Source organism: Aquarana catesbeiana, linkage group LG08 (genome assembly GCF_042186555.1).
Source record: "Aquarana catesbeiana isolate 2022-GZ linkage group LG08, ASM4218655v1, whole genome shotgun sequence".
In the NCBI taxonomy this organism is placed as follows: domain Eukaryota; kingdom Metazoa; phylum Chordata; class Amphibia; order Anura; family Ranidae; genus Aquarana; species Aquarana catesbeiana.
This window is the reverse complement of record NC_133331.1, coordinates 23,538,080-23,558,056: the sequence shown is the minus strand read 5'-3', so window position 1 is coordinate 23,558,056 and position 19,977 is coordinate 23,538,080. Positions and strand designations below refer to the sequence as shown.

At 42.1% G+C, this 19,977-nt stretch overlaps 1 protein-coding gene across 1 annotated transcript in view; it reads left to right on the top strand.

Moving 5' to 3' along the window:
* The window catches only part of LOC141106651 (uncharacterized), a 198,150-nt gene that overhangs the window by 116,268 nt on the left and 61,905 nt on the right, over positions 1–19,977 (top strand). The window contains exons 18-20 of the mRNA XM_073597594.1: positions 9,134–9,276; positions 14,202–14,351; positions 18,560–18,727. Coding sequence (XP_073453695.1) covers positions 9,134–9,276; positions 14,202–14,351; positions 18,560–18,727 — 461 coding nt within the window. The remainder of the gene's footprint in view (positions 1–9,133; positions 9,277–14,201; positions 14,352–18,559; positions 18,728–19,977) is intronic.

The window sequence follows — 19,977 nt, the reverse complement described above, 5'->3', positions numbered from 1 at the left end:
GGAGGATATGATGGGGCTAGGGAAGGAGTCACTGATGCCATTGAGCCGAGGGAAGAGGCCGCGTTGGAAGCTGCTTTGCCAGACAAAGTACCCTGAGCATGGGTGAGAGAGGATGAGGAAGATGAGGACAGCTTGGTCATCCACTCGACCAAGTCTTCCACATGTTGTGGCTTAACACAGCCACGTGCTGATGAGGATGCACCATCTCCACGACCAGCACTGTTGACTCTAGACACAGAGCATGCTTGCCCTCTTTTATTGGCTTGTGACTATCTGCCTCTCCTTGTTGGCCTTCCAGACATACTAATGGCCTGCAGTGAGATGTAGCTGCACTAAGCTTGGATATACAGTATATACACAAAGCACCCCATATTGACAGAAAAACACAGAATTGTTTACATTTTTGCAGATTTATTAAAAAAGAAAAACTGAAATATCACATGGTCCTAAGTATTCAGACCCTTTGCTCAGTATTTAGTAGAAGCACCCTTTTGATCTAATGCAGCCATGAGTCTTTTTGGGAAAGATGCAACAAGTTTTTCACACCTGGATTTGGGGATCCTCTGCCATTCCTCGTTGCAGATCCTCTCCAGTTCTGTCAGGTTGGATGGTAAACGTTGGTGGACAGCCATTTTTAGGTCTCTCCAGAGATGCTCAATTGGGTTTAAGTCAGGGCTCTGGCTGGGCCATTCAAGAACAGTCACTGAGTTGTTGTGAAACTACTCCTTCGTTATTTTAGCTGTGTACTTAGGGTCATTGTCTTGTTGGAAGGTAAACCTTCGGCCCAGTCTGAGGTCCTGAGCACTCTGGAGAAGGTTTTCGGCCAGGATATCCCTGTACTTGGCCGCATTCATCTTTCCCTCGATTGCAACCAGTCGCCCTGTCCCTGCAGCTGAAAAACACCCCCACAGCATGATGCTGCCACCACCATGCTTCACTGTTGGGACTGTATTGGACAGGTGATGAGCAGTGCCTGGTTTTCTCCACACATACCGCTTAGAATTAAGGCCAAAAAGTTCTATCTTGGTCTCATCAGACCAGAGAATCTTATTTCTCACCATCTTGGAGTCCTTCAGGTGTTTTTTAGCATACTCCATGCAGGCTTTCATGTGTCTTGCACTGAGGAGAGGCTTTCGTCGGGCCACTCTGCCATAAGGCCCTCCAGGTGGAGGGCTGCAGTGATGGTTGACTTTCTACAACTTTCACCCATCTCCCGACTGCATCTCTGGAGCTCAGCCACAGTGATCTTTGGGTTCTTCTTTACCTCTCTCACCAAGGCTCTTCTCCCCCGATAGCTCAGTTTGGTCGGACGGCCAGCACTAGGAGTGGGATCTGGTTGTTCCAAACGTCTTCCATTTAAGAATTATGGAGGCAACTGTGCTCTTAGGAACCTTAAGTGCAGCAGAAATTTTTTTGAAACCTTGGCCAGATCTGTGCCTTGCCACAATTCTGTCTCGGAGCACTTCAGGCAGTTCCTTTGACTGCATGATTCTCATTTGCTCTGACATGCACTGTGAGCTGTAAGATCCTATATAGACAGGTGTGTGGCTTTCCTAATCATGTCCAATCAGTATAATTAAACATAGCTGCACTCAAATAGAACCATCTCAAGGATGATCAGAAGAAATGGACAGCACCTGAGTTAAATATATGAGTGTCACAGCAAAGGGTCTGAATACTTAGAACCATGTGATATTTCAGTTTTTCTTTTTTAACAAATCTGCAAAAATGTCAGCAATTATGTGTTTTTCTGTCAATATGGGGTGCTGCGTGTACATTAATGAGGAAAAAAATGAACTTAAATGACTTTAGCAAATGACTGCAATATAACAAAAAGTGAGAAATTTAAGGGGATCTGAAAACTTTCCGTCCCCACTGTATATATATATATATATATATATATATATATATATATATATATGCAGCTAGCGAAATCAACTGCCTGCCTGTAGTATGAGAACACCACCAATCTTCTACAGGTAGCTTTAGATGAACACTGTGCAGAGGTCGCACTACACTAACTTGTAGCTTTAGCTGAACACTGTGCAGAGGACGCACTACACCATCATTAAAATAATGTAGCTGCCTGCAGTAGTGATAGGATCAGGAGAACACCACCAACCTTCTACAGGTAGCTTTAGCTGGACACTGTGCAGAGGACGCACTACACTAACGTGTAAATAATGTAGCTGCCTGCGGTAGTGATAGGATCAGGAAAACACCACCAACCTACTACAGGTAGCTTTAGCTGAATACTGTGAAAAGGTCGCACTACACTAACTTGTTGCTTTAGCGAAACACTGTTCAGAGGATGCACTACACTAACTTGTAGCTTTAGCTGAACACTGTGCAGAGGTTGCACTACACTAACTTGTAGCTTTAGCTGAACACTGTGAGGAGGACACACTACACTAACTTGTAGCTTTAGCTGAACACTGTGCACTACACTAACTTGTAGCTTTAGCTGAACACTGTTTAGAGGATGCACTACACTAACTTGTAGCTTTAGCTGAACACTGTGCAGAGGTCGCGCTACACTAACTTGTAGCTTTAGCTGAACACTGTGAGGAGGACGCACTACACTAACTTGTAGCTTTAGCTGAACACTGTGCACTACACTAACTTGTAGCTTTAGCTGAACACTGTTCAGAGGATGCACTACACTAACTTGTAGCTTTAGCTGAACACTGTGAGGAGGATGCACTACACTAACTTGTAGCTTTAGCTGAACACTGTGCAGAGGTCGCGCTACACTAACTTGTAGCTTTAGCTGAACACTGTGAGGAGGACGCACTACACTAACTTGTAGCTTTAGCTGAACACTGTGCACTACACTAACTTGTAGCTTTAGCTGAACACTGTTCAGAGGATGCACTACACTAACTTGTAGCTTTAGCTGAACACTGTGAGGAGGACGCACTACACTAACTTGTAGCTTTAGCTGAACACTGTGCACTACACTAACTTGTAGCTTTAGCTGACCACTGTTCAGAGGACGCACTACACTAACTTGTAGCTTTAGCTGAACACTGTGGAGAGGTCGCACTACACTAACTTGTAGCTTTAGCTGAACACTGTAAGGAGGACGCACTACACTAACTTGTAGCTTTAGCTGAACACTGTGCATCACACTAACTTGTAACTTTAGCTGAACAATGTTCAGAGGATGCACTACACTAACTTGTAGCTTTAGCTGAACACTGTGGAGAGGTCGCACTACACTAACTTGTAGCTTTAGTTGAACACTGTTCAGAGGACGTACTACACTAACTTGTAGCTTTAGCTGAACACTGTGCACTACACTAACTTGTAGCTTTAGCTGAACACTGTTCAGAGGACGCACTACACTAACTTGTAGCTTTAGCTGAACACTGTGCAGATGTCACACTACACTAACTTGTAGCTTTAGCTGAACACTGTGAGGAGGACGCACTACACTAACTTGTAGCTTTAGCTGAACACTGTGAGGAGGACGCACTACACTAACTTGTAGCTTTAGCTGAACACTAGGGATGAGCTTCGAGTTCGTGTCGAACTCATGTTCGACTCAAACATTGGCTGTTCGCAAGTTCGCCGCAAATTCGAATGCAGCGGAACACCCTTTAAAAGTCTGTGGGAGAAATCAAAAGTGCTAATTTTAAAGGCTTATATGCAAGTTATTGTCATAAAAAGTGTTTGGGGACCTGGGTCCTGCCCCAGGGGACATGGATCAATGCAAAAAAAGTTTTAAAAACGGCCGTTTTTTCAGGAGCAGTGATTTTAATAATGCTTAAAGTCAAACAATAAAAGTGTAATATCCCTTTAAATTTTGTAGCTGGGGGGTGTCTATAGTATGCCTGTAAAGGGGCACATGTTTCCTGTGTTTAGAACAGTCTGACAGCAAAATGACATTTCGAAGGAAAAAACCCATTTAAAACTACTCGCGGCTATTAATGCATTGCCGGTCCGACAATACACATAGAAGTTCATTGATAAAAACGGGATGGGAATTCCCCACAGGGGAACCCCGAACCAAAATTAAAAAAAACAAATGACGTGGGGGTCCCCCTAAATTCCATACCAGGCCCTTCAGGTCTGGTATGGATATTAAGGGGAACCCCGGCCAAAATTTTTTTAAAAAATGACGTGGGGGTCCCCCTAAATTCCATACCAGACCCTTCAGGTCTGGTATGGATTTTAAGGGGAACCCCGCGCCAAAAAAAAAAAAAACGGTGTGGGGTCCCCCCAAAAATCCATACCAGGCCCTTATCCGAGCACGCAACCTGGCAGGCCGCAGGAAAAGAGGGGGGACGAGAGTGCCCCCCCCTCTCCTGAACCGTACCAGGCCACATGCCCTCAACATTGGGAGGGTGCTTTGGGGTAGCCCCCCAAAACACCTTGTCCCCATGTTGATGAGGACAAGGGTCTCATCCCCACAACCCTGGCCGGTGGTTGTGTGGGTCTGCGGGCGGGGGGCTTATCGGAATCTGGAAGCCCCCTTTAACAAGGGGACCCCCAGATCCCGGCCCCCCCCTGTGTGAAATGGTAAGGGGGTACTTACCCCTACCATTTCACTAAAAAACTGTCAAAAATGTTAAAAATGACAAGAGACAGTTTTTGACAATCCCTTTATTTAAATGCTTCTTCTTTCTTCTATCTTCCTTCATCTTCTTCTTCTGGTTCTTCTGGCTCTTCTGGTTCTTCCTCCGGCGTTCTCGTCCAGCATCTCCTCCGCGGCGTCTTCTATCTTCTTCTCCTCGGGCCGCTCCGCACCCATGGCATGGGGGGGAGGCTCCCGCTCTTCTCTTCATCTTCTTCATCTTCTTCTCTTCTTCTTTTCTTCTCTTCTCTTCTTCTCTTCTTCATTTTCTTCTCCGGGCCGCTCCGCACCCATGCTGGGTTTATGACATCATGCACACACTCTCATGAGAGTTTGCCAGGAAGGGAGGGGGTGAGTCATAAGAGGGCTAATGAGAGTTGCAGAGCTGGAGGTGTGTGTCTATGTAAATCCAGGAAATGAACAGGCAGCAGCTTCAGCTGCCCACAGTTAAAATGGCTGCAGCCAGACTTATGGAGGGAGATTTCTGCAGCATATTTGGCAAGTACAGGATCACAGTATATATAAAATAATATGCAAAGTGGTTGGAGGGAAGCTTCAGAATGGCAAAGATGTTTTCATTACAAATTATGTGAGCAGACTGCAGTTCCTCTTTAAGAACAAGGCAAGTTAGCAGGACAAATGCGTGTTTTACTATCCAAAGTTAAAACAACAAGGGCAGAAGATTTAATAGCTGGAAAGTTGAAAAAAATGACTGAAGGTCCGCTTTAAGCATGCAGAACCTGCCTACACATGCAACAAATAACGATGTCTGCATTCTTTACTTGCCAAAAAGCATAACTAAAAGCTAATAATTGCTAAAATACAGTTACAATGTGATGTAAAAGCTTCATAAAGTAAACAAAAAAGCGTCTTTTTAAATTCCCTGGTTGAACCAATTTCTCCTTTGTCTTGCACATGCTCCCCCCTCCCAGACAATGCAGCTCACAGTGGGAGGGTTTCAACAACAGAGGCAGTGCTTTCAATTTAAAAAACAGTGGCCATGACTAGGCGTGGCCAGATGCTGACTGATAAGCTACAGGTTAGAGAACCAGCACTGATAATGCCATTGTTTTTGTTTTGTTTTTTGATGGGAGGCTATAGTTCTTCTTCAAAGTGGTTATACTGTAAAACTCAGACATGAAATATGAACAAGACATATCCCTCTATAGTGTGAGCTATTCCCAATTCAGAGCACTTAGTGTCATTTCTCTCTCCTGCCTCGTTCCTCTGCTAAAAACATAAATTACTTCTGTCAAGCTTTTTCTGACGTCAAGAGATAAAAAGGTAAGCCGACCCACCGACGCACGTGGTTTCCCAACTTTACTCCTTACTGCTCAACGCCTCTACCCCTGACCTCCCACCATACAGAACTGGGAATTAGAGTTACGACATTCTATTGCTCCGTACACACGGTCGGATTTTCCGCCAGAAAATGTGTGATAGGACCTTGTTTCGGAAATTCCGACCGTGTGTAGGCTCCATCACTCATTTTCCATTGGATTTTCTGACACACAAAGTTTGAGAGCAGGATATAAAATTTTCCGACAACAAAATCCGTTGTCGGAAATTCCGATAGTGTACACAAATCCGACGGACAAAGTGCCACGCATGCTCAGAATAAATAAAGAGATGAAAGCTATTGGCCACTGCCCCATTTATAGTCCCGACGTACGTGTTTTACGTCACCGCGTTTAGAACGATCGGATTTTCCGACAACTTTGTGTGACCGTGTGTATGCAAGACAAGTTTGAGCCAACATCCGTCGGAAAAAATCCTAGGATTTTGTTGTCGGAATGTCCAAACAAAGTCCGACCGTGTGTACAGGGCATAATTTACATGCGGACTGGCAAAAGTGCTTTATCCTGACGCATAAGATTTCTCTAGCAACTAAATCCCAAGAAAAAGGGTTCAAGTTGGTGACAAGATGGTACAGATGCCCTTCGACTATACAGCGTTTTAACCCATCCCTGTCAGACACTTGTTGGTGATGCCTGTCCTCTAGAGGTACTGCGCTCCACATTTGGTGGGATTGCCCTCCTATACGGAAGTTTTGGCAAAATATCTTTGACTTGTACTTCAGACCTGCAGACTGATGGTGACCTCAATCAAACCCTCACCAGGGGTAGCCCTTCTGTCTATGATCCCGGGCCCCCTTAAATCGATTAAAAAAAGATATCCTGTGACATTTTCTAGCCGCAGCCAGGATGGCGATTCCCCTTCATTGGAGATCAACAAACGTGCCCTCCCTAGAGGATTGGGCTGTTGAAGGGGACCGGATCAGAGACCTGGAAGGTCTGTTGGCCCAGAAAACTGGGAAGGAGGAGCAGTTCTCTATCACTTGGACTTCATGGTCCGTGTTTCGTTACTCCGTGGAATTTATCACATGGGCTGGTGGCGTCTCAGCCTCCCCTACTTCATAAATACGCTGGAGTGTCTCCTTACCCTCTTTAACCTCTTTGGTATCCCTCTTTCTCTCCCTCACTCCCTCCCCATCCCTCTCTTATTCTAATACCTGTCCTCGTATTATCTAATCCTTATGAAGCTCGGTTCCATAAAATTGTCCTGTTTCTGTAGATAATGAGTGACCCATTCAACATCCCATTTTTTTTTTGAATAGTGCCTTATGAGAATAATATACATTGTCCTCTTTTTTTCTCTTCATTGAAAGTGAGCTATATGAAGGAATGTTCTACTCTGTTATTCTGCCCTCTTATGTGTAGTATGTTACTACTGTATAATGTTTTTCAATGTCATTTCTTCAGCAGACTTAATCATAGAATCTCAGTCTGAAGACATCCTGTTTATGTTAACTTTCTTGCACCATGTGTACTTGATATCACCGTTGTATATTGTAACAATGTTAATCTGTCTATTTACATGGGAGGTATTTCCAGCACACAGCTTATTATTGAAAGCCTCAGCTCTGTTCCCGTGTCCTGTATTAAAGTGAGTGTATCCCTTCCCTCCAATCAGCTTTCAGAGTGCTCCTCACTAAACTCTGCAGAGTGTAGTTTCAGCTCCTCGCCCCATTTTCTGAAGGCTCAAACAAGCTGTATAAATTCTGGACTTTGAATGACTGTAGAGATAGAAGACTGCAGATAAACAGGTACAACTTATGAGGGAAGCTTTGTTTAATCTCTGTGTATTACCTTAGACCACTTCACCGGGTATATGTAAGGGCTTACAACCACTTTAACCACTTATATCGACCGACCACCGCACGCGATATACAATGGCAGCAGTGGGCAAATGGGCGTACCTGTTTGTCCCCTTTCATTTGCATGGCTAGTGGGTGCACGCCCACCACGTACAGCATTACCGTGCCCGCGGGTCCCGCGGATTCGGTTTCCACCAGTGTCCCGCGATCACGGAGCAGAGCGGCAGAACGGGGAGATGCCTATGTGAACAAGGCATTTCCCTGTTCTGCCTTGTGTCATGACAGGGATCTACTCCTCCCTGTCATCGGGAGCAGTGATCGCTGTCATGTCAGTGGTAGCCCATCCCCCCACAGTTAGGATGACTCCCTAGGACACACGTAACCCCTTGATCGCCCCTTAGTGGTTAACCCCTTCCCTGCCAGTGTCATTTACACAGTAATCAGTGCATTTTTTTAGCACTGATCGCTGTATAAATGACAATGGTCCCAAAATAGTGTCAAAAGTGTCTGATGTGTCCGCCGCAATGTCGCAGTCATGATAAAAATTGCAGATCGCCGCCATTACTAATAAAAAAAAAAAAAATTAATAATAAAAATGCCATAAAACTATCCCCTATATTGTAGGAGCTATAACATTTGCACAAACCAATCAATATATGCTTATTGCGATTTTTTTACCAAAAATATGTAGAAGAATACATATCGACCTAAACTGAGAAAAAAGTTTTCTTATATATTTTTGGGGGATATTTATTATAGTAAAAAGTAAAAAATATTGCTTTTTTTTTCAAAATTGTCACTCTTTTTGTTTATAGCGCAAAAAATAAAAACCACAGAGGTGATCAAATACCACCAAAAGAAATCTCTATTTGTGGGAAAAAAGGACGTCAAATTGGTTTTGATGTAACTTCGCGCGGCTGTGCAATTGTCAGTTAAAGCGACGCAGTGCCGAATCGCAAAAAGTGCTCTGGTCAGGAAGGGGGTAAAATCTTCCGGGGCTGAAGCAGTTAAAGAACGCCTTTATACTTTCAGCTTAGAATAGTTTGACTAGTAAAATATTTACCTTCCTCCCTGCTCCAGCGATAATCACTGTACGGCCCTGCCCAATGCCACAAAGCCTTTGCTATATAAAAAAAAAAATCCACACTGGGCTCTCTTCCTAGTGTGCATGTGCACTGTGGCATCATTCATTCCTATGGGTAAGTCATACTCATGACACCATTCAGCCTTCCTGCTACCTCTGCTTCTCTGTTCTTACGTCACTGGCAGAGCTGGGAACCATAGTAGGCCCATTATAGCATTGGAACCTTCAGCAAATACAAGAAACCAGCTGTGGATTGAATATGCCACAGAACTTTTGCTGGGATTTCACAGGGTATGTTCCTCTGTCTTTACAGGTTATAAAGGATCAGCCTCAATAAAATTTACCATTGATAGTACATTTGCAACAGGAGCTACATTAATGGCCCTTGTGACCGTGACGGAGGACATTATTTCAGACACTGCATCACTGAACATAGGTGCCTGCTTCGAGAATGAGGTATGATACAATCACAGCATGAACCTAAAATGTCTAAGGTTTAGGTGGACTCTATCATGCAAATATAAACCACCAGATGATTGATATGGATTTATTTTTCTCTCTTTTTTACTGTTTGAACAAAAACCTGTTCACTGAGCTCAGTAGCTCAATCTTTCTAGTCATTCAATGAGTGGTTACCGGTAATTTTTTTATAGATGGTGTACATCACCTAGGTTTCTCACATACACATGGTGAGGGACTCCAGGGTTTTAAAGCTGGTGCGGAGAAAGCAAATTTTTTATTCCCTCGGAATCTTAAAAATTCTGCTCTCGGTCCTTGAGCCGGAGGCTTTGCAGAGCACAGGATATGCATTTTAACTTTAAACGGCTAACAATGGGTATGGCCAATAAACTCAAGATGTAGGGTAGTTAATCAGCAGGGTTCTTTTCAAGGGTCAGTCCTCATTATTATTCTTTGAGGGATACAAATTTTATAACAGTCAGATAATAGTGCCACCTATGAGAGGATGGGACACTGGAAAACAAGAAAGTTGTAATCTAGCCCCCAGCCTTCACAGCAACCCCTCGGTAGGACGCTCCTGAGGGTGGCAACCTGGTGATAGCACGCAGCATAGCAGTCAGGGGGCCATTAGTGTCACTAGCCCATTACTCCTTGTGGGGTGCACTGGTGAAGACCTAGCTGTCACTTAGAATTTACGCTTTGGGTGAACCTGTGTTACCTGCCAGGGATGTCAACAGCTTGGAGCCAGTCCAACTAAACATGGATTGTCAGGACAGGGTAGAATCCTATACAATCTTCTCATTACTCAGATACACTATATTACTAAATATATTGGAACTTTACATGCACATGAACTTTTATGGCATCTCAGTAGTCTGTAGAGTTCAATATTGAGTTGGCCCACCCTTTGCAGCTATAACAGCTTCAACACTTCTGGGAAGGATGTCCACAAGGTTTAGGAGTGTGTCTATGGGAATCTTTGACCATTCTTCCAGAATCGCATTTGTGAGGTCAGGGGTCACTGATGTTGGACGAGAAGGCCTGGCTCGCAGTCTCCACTCTAATTCATCCCAAAGGTGTTCTATCGGGTTGAGGTCAGGACTCTGTGCAGGCCAGTCAAGTTCCTCCACCACAAACTTGCTCATCCATGTCTTTATGGACCTTGCTTAGTGCACTGGTCCAAATTATTTGGTGGAGGGGGGATTATGGAGTGGGTTTTTTTTCAGGGGTTGGGCTTGGCCCCTTAGTTCCAGTGAAGGGAACTCTTAAGGCGTATCAAGACATTTTGGACAATTTCATGCTGCCAACTTTGTGGGAACAATTTGGGGATGGTCCCTTCCTGTTCCAACATTACTGCACACCAGTGCACAAAGCAAGGTCCATAAAGACATGGATGAGCGTGTTTGGGGTGGAGAAACTTGGCTGGCCTGCACAGAGTCCTGACCTCAATCCGATAGAACACCTTTGGGATGAATTAGCACAGAGACTGCGAGCCAGGCCTTCTCTCCAACATCAGTGCTTGACCTCACAAATGCACTTCTGGAAGAATGGTTAAACATTCCCATAGACATACTACTAAACCTTGTGGACAGCCTTACCTGAAGAGTTGAAGCTGTTATAGCTGCAAAGGTTGGGCCAACTCAATATTAAACCCTACGGACTAAGACTGGGATGCCATTAAAGTTCATGTGCGTGTAAAGGCATGTGTCCTAATACTTTTGGTAATATAGTGTATTATAGGCATGTCTCATTTGAAGTCCTTGGCTCAATTTTTTGCTGCAGTAGAAGGAGCACACTCAGTCTTCTTACATTGTTCCCATTTATATTTAGACAATGTGCTAAAAATTGAAAATTTGATTCCCCTATAATGGAGGTGGCACTGCTAAAGTCTCTGGAAAATGAATGAATCCCATGTAACAAGAGGGACCTGGGGTCACAGCCCAGCCATTTGTAAAATGAAACAGTCTTTATTGTTCTTTAAAAATCAAACACACACAAGCAGTCCACAATCCTATTATAAATTACACAACACAATGGCTTACCACCAATATACAGGTCCCACACCAGGGTTTAGGGTAACGTCTACTTCGGGGTACAGCAAAGGCAGCTCAGCAATGTCTCAGTCATCAGACAGTCCACACTTTTTTCACAGCTGTGAACTGCTCACCTCCACCTCACTGACAGGAGTCCTTCCTGCTCCTTTTTAAGCCTCCCCTGCAGGCATCAAAGGCATCTTTTTGGATAAAAGTCTCTGTAATCAGGGTTGGAGGTTCTTTCTCACCCAAAGTCTCTCAGAGCTTTCAAATTTTAGGTCCCAAATGAGAGCTTACTAATCCTGAGAATTCCGTAAATCAGTCCTCTCCAACCGGTCTACCTCGAGATCCCTCACCCTAAATGGGTGAGAGCACCTGAGTAATGGGGACACATATTTCCTGTCCAGGACCCAACCCTGTAATCCTGTACTCCCAGCTAAGAAAAAAAAAAAAAAGGAAAATGATCTCATCTGCTTTTAAATTGTACAATACCAACAACCTGCTGTGGGAGGGTCTGGGGCTCAGGTTTGTAGTAGATTACATACAGTGCCTTGAAAAATTATTGTATTGTATCCATATACCTTGAAATTTTCAACATCTTGTCATGTTACAACCAAAAAACGTAAATGTATTTTATTGAGATTTTATGTGATAGACTAACACAAAGTGGCACCTAATTGTAAAGGGGAAGGAAAATGATAAATTGCTTTAAACATTTTTTACAAATAAATATCTGAAAAGTGAGGCGTACATTTGCATTCAGCCACCTTTACTCTGATACCCCTAACTAAAATCTAGTGGAATCAATTGTCTTCAGAAGTCCACCTGTATGTAATTTAATCTCAGCTGTTCTGTGAAGCCCTCAGAGGTTCATTAGAGAACCTTAGTGAACAAACAGCATCATGAGGCTCAAGTAACACACCAGACAGGTCGGAGATAAAGTTCTGGAGAAGTTTTAAAACAGGGTTAGGTTATAAAAAAATATCCCAAGCTTTGAACATCTCACGGAGCTCTGTTCAATCCATCATCTGAAAATGGAAAGAGTATGGCACAACTGCAAACCTACCAAGACATGGCTGTCCACCTAAACTGACAGGCCAGGCAAGGAGAGTATTAATCAGAGAAGCAGCAACAAGGCCCATGGTAACTCTGGAGGAGCTGCAGAGATCCACAGCTCAGGTGGGAGAATCTGTCCACAGGACAACTATTAGTCGTGCTCCCCACAAATCTGCCCTTTATAAAAGAGTGGCAAGAAAAAAGACATTGTTGAAAGAAAGCCATAAGAACTCCTGTTTGCAGTTTGTGAGAAGCCATGAGGGGGACACAGCAAATATGTGGAAGAAGGTGCTCTGGTCAGATGAGACCAGAATTGAACTTTTTGGCCTAAAAGCAAAACGTTATGTTTGGCAGAAAACTAACACTGCACATCACCCTGAACACACCATCCCCACCGTGAAACATGGTGGTGCCAGCATCGTGTTGTGGGGATGCTTTTCTTCAGCAGGGACAGGGAAGCTGGTCAGAGTTGATGGGAAGATGGATGGAGCCAAATACAGGGCAATCTTAGAAGAAAATCTGTTATGCCCCGTACACATGGTCGGATTTTCCGACGGAAAATGTGTGATAGGACCTTGTTGTCAGAAATTTTCCATCGGATTTTCTGACACACAAAGTTTGAGAGCAGGATATAAAATTTTCCGACAACAAAATCCGTTGTCAGAATTTCCGATCGTGTGTACACAAAGCCGACGGACAAAGTGCCATGCATGCTCAGAATAAATAAAGAGATGAAAGCTATTGGCCACTGCCCCATTTATAGTCCCGACGTACGTGTTTTACGTCACCTTGTTTAGAACGATCGGATTTTCCGACAACTTTGTGTGACCGTGTGTATGCAAGACAAATTTGAGCCAACATCAGTCGGAAAAAATCCATGGATTGTTGGAATGTCCGATCAATGTCCGACCGTGTGTACGGGGCATTAGAGTGTCTGCAAAAGACTTGAGACTGGGGCGGAGGTTCACCTTCCAGCAGGACAACGACCCTAAACATACAGCCAGAGCTACAATGTAATGGTTTAGATCAAAGCATATTCATGTGCATAGGTGTGCTCAGCCTATTGCATTAGGGTGTGCACCCCAAAACTCAAACACACATGCTCTTGTCTGCATTGGACAGTGCATGAATGAATGGAAAGTGCTCTGTTCTGAATGGCTTCCTGGTCATGCACAAACTGAAGCATAGTTTACTATGCTTCAGTTATGACTGAACACAGTGAGCGAGTGTGTTCACTTAGAAAAGGAAGTCACTGGTAAATTACATATTTACTAGCCCCTTCCCCTACTCTTCATCCTAGGCACACCTGGCACACCCCCTGTGCACGCCTATGTTTATTTGTTAGAATGGCCCAGTCAAATCCAGAATCCTAAATCCAATTGAGAATCTGTGAAATTGCTGATCACAGACACTCTCCATCCAATCTGGCAGATCTTGCGCTATTTTGCAAAGAAGAATGGGTAAAAATGTTACTCTCTAGATGTGCAAAGCTGGTAGAGACATCCGCAAAAAGACTTGCAGCTGTAATTGCAGCGAAAGGCGGTTCTACAAAGTATTCACTTCGGGGGCTGAATAGAAATGTCCCCCACACTTTTCACATATTTATTTGCAAAACAAATTTGAAAGCCATTTATCATTTTCCTTCCACTTCACAATTATGAGCCACTTTGTGTTGGTCTATCACATAAAATCTCAATAAAATACATTTACGTTTTTGGCTGTAACATGACAAAATGTGGAAAATGTCAAGGGGTATGAATACTTTTTCAAGGCAGTGTAAAGGCTCAATTACATAGAAACAATATATCATGCCAATATTTGTTGCATTTATAGATGAATATGGAATTCACGGAGAAGTCTGTGGCCCCAGAAGCTACAGTTGATCGAAAAATAACAGCTGCACCAGGGTCCTTCTGCGGGTTAAGAGGACAAGACGCCTCCTTCAGATTTCTCTACTCATATGATGAATTTAACCCTAATAATGTAAGAATTATTTTATTTTTTGTATTTGACCACTTGACCTCAGGAAGAGGTCTCCTTCACCACCAGGCTATTTTTTGCGAAAACGGCACTGCGTTACTTTAACTGACAAATGCGACGCTGTACCCAAATAAAATGGATGTCTTTTTATTCCCACAAATAGAGCTTTCTTTTGGTGGTATTTGACCACCTATGTGGTTTTATTTTTTTTGTGCTATAAACAAAATATCAATTTTTTACAAATGTCTTGATAAATTTAGGCCAATATGTATTCTACATATTTTTGGTTAAAATCCCAATAAGCCTATATATTGATTGGTTTGCACATAAGTTACAGCATCTAAAACTAGGAGATATTGTATATTAGACATGTGCAATTTGTTTAGTTCCAAATTCATTGTTTAACGAATTTTTACAAATTCGTTAATTCCGAAATTTCCAAATGTTCAAATTTCCAAATTTTCGAAAATTCGAAATTTCGTAATTTCGGAAAGTCGTAATTTTGGAAATTCGGAATTTCTGCAATTTCAAATTTCGAATTTCCGCAATTTCAAATTTCGAAAATTTTGAATTTCCAATTTTCAAATCTCCAAATTTTCAAAAATTCAAAATTTCAGAATTCCGGAAATTGGAAATTCAGAAATTGGAAATTTGAAATTTGTGAAATTAGAAATTCAACATTTTGGAAATTGGAACATTTCGGAAATTAGAACATTATTCCGAAAATTCTAAATTGGGAAATTCAAAAAATTCTAAATTTCATACATTTGAAAATTCAAAAATTTGGAAATTTGAAAATTTAAGAATAAGATTGAAAATCTGAAAATTCAAAAGAATGAAAATCTGAAAATTTAAAAGAATGAAAATCTGAAATAATAACTAATAATAAATATGAAATTATAGATATTGGAATTTCCTTTCAAATTTGTCTGTTAGTGAACGTAACGAATACAAATTTATCCGAAATTACAAATTATCTGAAATAACGAATGCTGTATCTAAACGAATGGAACGTAACAATCTAATAAATAACAATAATAATAATAAAACCTTTTTATTATTATTATTTATTATTCATTTGTTTATTCTATTCTATTTGTTTAGATGCGGCATTCGTTATTTCAGAATTTGTAACTTCAGATAAATGTGTATTCGTTATGTTCACAAATAGCCAAACTTGAAAGGAAATTCCAATACCTATAATTTAATAGTTAGTTATTATTAGTTAGTTATTTCAAATTTTACTGATTTTCTTTCTTTTTTTGGATTATCGAATTTTTGAATTTCCGAATTCTGAAAATTCGGAATTCAAAAATTCTATATTCGAAATATGGAAATCCAAAAATTCAAAATTCCGAAATTCTGAAATTTGAAAATCCGAATTTTCGGATTTCCAAATTTTCGAATTTTCAAATTTGCGAATTTTCGAAAAAAGCAAAAAAAACAAATGAAACGAAAACAAACACATTTTTTGTCAGTGCACATGTGTATTGTAAATACTGAAATTTTTATTTATTGATTTACTAGTAATGGCGGTGATCAGCAACTTATAGGGGGACTGCGATATTGCGGCGGACATTTAGACGCTAACTGACACTTTTGACACTTTTTGGGAACCAGTGCCACTAATAGTGATCTGTGCTAAAAAAATTATGCACTGTCACTGTACTAATGACACTGGCTGGGAAGGGGTTAAACATCTAGGGCGATCAAAGGGTTAAATGTGTGCCTAGCCAGTGTTTTGGTGTACTGTGTGAGGTGCTTTTACTAGGGGAAGTGATGTATTTTATTCCCCTGCTTTGCAGGGACACAAACTCCATCCCTTCCCCACTGACAGAACAGTGATATGCCTTGTTTACATTGGCAGGGCTCGGTCCTGTGTAAATTCATGTCGATCACCGGGTGCCGGTGGTAATCCATTGGCTGGCACCCACAGATCGACATCTGCTGTGTTAAATCACAAGTCTGGGGTCACAATCGCACCTCCCTACCCAGAAGTGTCAGATCACAGACTAGGTCTGTGATCTGCAACCGAGCCACCTAGCTGCCGTATTTCTGTGTTGTACGGTCGGCAAGCGTCGGCACACTTGACCCCCCCAACTGCACCATTATCGCAGTGGCTCTGCCCAGCCCTCAGGCCCTGGAAGCTCCCATTGGTGCATCTGAGCATGTGCAGGGGTTTTTCCATGCATGTGCAAATACAGGGACGGTTTAGGACTTCACTTTTAGTCTCTTTGTGCATGCATGAGAAACTCTGTGCGTATGCTGATAGCAGGGAAGAACTGCGCATGTGCAACTGTGCTACTGGACTCTCTTAGGACCCAAGCCCTGCAGCACTTCTACGGGTGGGGAAAATGTCTTGTCTAGGAGTTGCAACACAAATAAATTATATTGTAACAAAAAAAAAGTTTATATTGGTAAGAGAGGGAGGGGTGAGGGCAGCACAAGGTGACATTTAGGGTTAAGCTCTACACTATGTTTCCAAAAGTATTGGGACACCTGCCTTTACACGTACATGAACTTTAATGGCATCCCAGTCATATGCCCCGTACACACAGTCGGACTTTGTTCGGACATTCTGACAACAAAATCCTAGGATTTTTTCCGACGGATGTTGGCTCAAACTTGTCTTGCATACACACGGTCACACAAAGTTGTCGGAAAATCCGATCATTCTGAACGAGGTGACGTAAAACATGTTCGTCTGGACTATAAACGGGGAAGTGGCCAATAGCTTTCATCTCTTTATTTATTCTGAGCATGCGTGGCACTTTGTGCATCGGATTTGTGTACACACGATCGGAATTTCCGACAACGAATTTTGTTGTCGGAAAATTTTATAGCCTGCTCTCAAACTTTGTGTGTCGGAAAATCCGATGGAAAATGTGTGATGGAGCCCACACACGGTCGGAATTTCCGACAACAAGGTCCTATCACACATTTTCTGTCAGAAAATCCGACCGTGTGTACGGGGCATAAGTCTGTAGAGTTCAATATTGAGTTGGCCCACCCTTTACAGCTATAACAGCTTCAACTCTTCTGTGAAGGCTGTCCACAAGATTTATAAGTGTGTCTATAGGAATGTTTGAGCATTCTTCCAGAAGTGCCTTTGTGAGGTCAGGCACTGATGTTAGACGAGAAGGCCTGGCTCGCAGTCTCCACTCTAATTAATCCCACAGGTGTTCTATCGGGTTGAGGCCAGTCAAGTTCCTCCACCCCAAACTCGCTCATCCATGTCTTTATGGACCTTGCTCTCTGTACTGGTGCGCAGTCATGTTGGAACAGGAAGGGGCCATCCCCAAACTGTTCCCACAAAGTTGGGAGCATGAAATTGTCCAAAATGTCTTGGTATGCTGATGCCTCCCTTCACTGGAACTAAGGGGCCAAGCCCAACCCCTGAAAAACAACCCCACACCATAATCTCCCGTCTACCAAATTATTTGGACCAGTGCACAAAGCAAGGTCCATAAAGACATGGATGAGCGAGTTTGGGGTGGAGGAACTTGACTGGCCTGGACAAAGTCCTGACCTCAACCCGATAGAACACATTTTTAATGAATTAGCACAGAGACTATGAGCCAGGCCTTCTCTCCAACATCAGTGCTTGACCTCACAAATGCACTTCTGGAAGAATGGTCAAACATTCCCATAGACACACTCCTAAACCTTGTGGACAACCTTGCCTGAAGAGTTAAAGTTGTTATAGCTGCAAAGGTTGGGCCAACTCAATATTGAACCCTACGAACTAAGACTGTGTTGCCATTAAAGTTCATGTGCGTGTAAAGGCAGGCACCCCAATACTTTTGGTAATATAGTGTAAATGTTAGGTTAAAGCCCAATTTTTGGGGGGGACAACATAATGAAGGGTTGGGTTGTTTTTATTGCTTGAGAAAAGAAAATATGAATGCAACATAGCCCAAAGAAGGCTTACGTATGGTGGAAAACATAACATGGTAGAACAAAAAGTGAGCGCTCTACTCTAATCTTGCAGGGCAAAGCCTTACACAGGAAAGGATGGACCAATGATGCTTTATTCGATATGTGTAACCATAGCCAAAATGTTTTGGAGTTTTAGTATATCTTCTTTATCAGGACTTTTTTTTTTTCTTTTAGGTTTAACTCAGTATTTTTTACATGGGAGGGTGGCATGGAAATAGCAGGACCTTGTATATATACAGTTCGTGCAAACTGGACTTCTGTTTACTTCACAGGTATACAATCTAGTGCGTTCTTATTCTTTTGGTTTAAATTATCAAAACATTGAATATAAGGATCCAGAACTTCCATGTATTGTTGGAAATAAGGAAGAATTCTGCAACGGGATGTACGTTAAGCCAACCAGCAGCAGAACAGATGGGGAAACCTATCAACAGTTTGTGGTAAGTTATAGGCTTCATTGCTGTAAAAAAAGCTTGACCCCCTGACATATTTATAAAAGCCCCCCCTTGTGTCTCTAGATTTCATAGATGCTAGTCTATGCAAGATAGTCTTGCTCAGGTGGATGGACCCCAAGCAGTGACTGTAGCCAAAAGTAGCGGGGACCACATTTTAGATGACAATCTTATTAGCAGCTCATTAATAATTATCTTTCTTAGGCTGCATTCACACCTTAGCTTTGCGTTTTTTTAGCATTTTTTCAGGCAACTGTATGCATGTTTTAAAAGTGATTTTAAGCTTTGGCGTTTTTTTTTTTTTTTTTTTCATTTATTACAAGAGAAAAATATCATCTGTTTCATCATTTGTTATGTTTTCAGCTTTTTCGTCCAATTTTTTATTATTTATTAGTTATTTTCCATTTTTTTGTTGGGGGGTTAGGAGTTAATGTATTCATTTATTTACTATTTATGTATGTATTTAGGAGTTAATGTATTTATGTATTTATTTACTATTTATGTATGTATTTATTTTGTTAGGTTAGGAGTTAGTATTAGGGTTAGGTGTTACAAAAAGGAAGTTTTATTTATTTTTTTTTTTTCATTACAAGAGAAAAATATCATCTGTTTCATCATTTGTTGTTATGTTTTCAGCTTTTTCGTCCACTTTGTTATTTATTTATTAATTCTTTTACATTTTTTTTGTTAGGGGTTATCGTTAGGAGTTAATGTATTTATTTATTTACTATTTAAGTAAATATTTATTTTGTTAGGTTAGGGGTTAGTATTAGGGTTAGGTGTTATGCCGCGTACACACGGTCGGACTTTTCGTCTACAAAAGTCCAACGGACGCTGACGGACTAAAGCTGGCTGGTAATCCGATCGTGTGTGGGCTTCTCCGGACTTTCAACTGACTTTTTTAGCCTCAAATCCGACGGACTTTAGATTTGAAACATGCTTCAAATCTTTACGTCGTAACTACGACGGACCCCGAAATCCGCTCGTCTGTGTGCTAGTCCGACGGACAAAAACCCACGCTAGGGCAGCTATTGGCTACTGGCTATGAACTTCCTTATTTTAGTCCGGTGTACGTCATCACGTACGAATCCGTCGGACTTTTGTGTGGTCGTGTGTAGGCAAGTCCGTTCGTTAGAAAGTCTGCTGCAAGTCCGCCGAAAGTCCGCCGGAAGTCTGTCGGACAGGCTGTCGGACTTTTGTAGATGAAAAGTCCGACCGTGTGTATGCCCCATTACAAA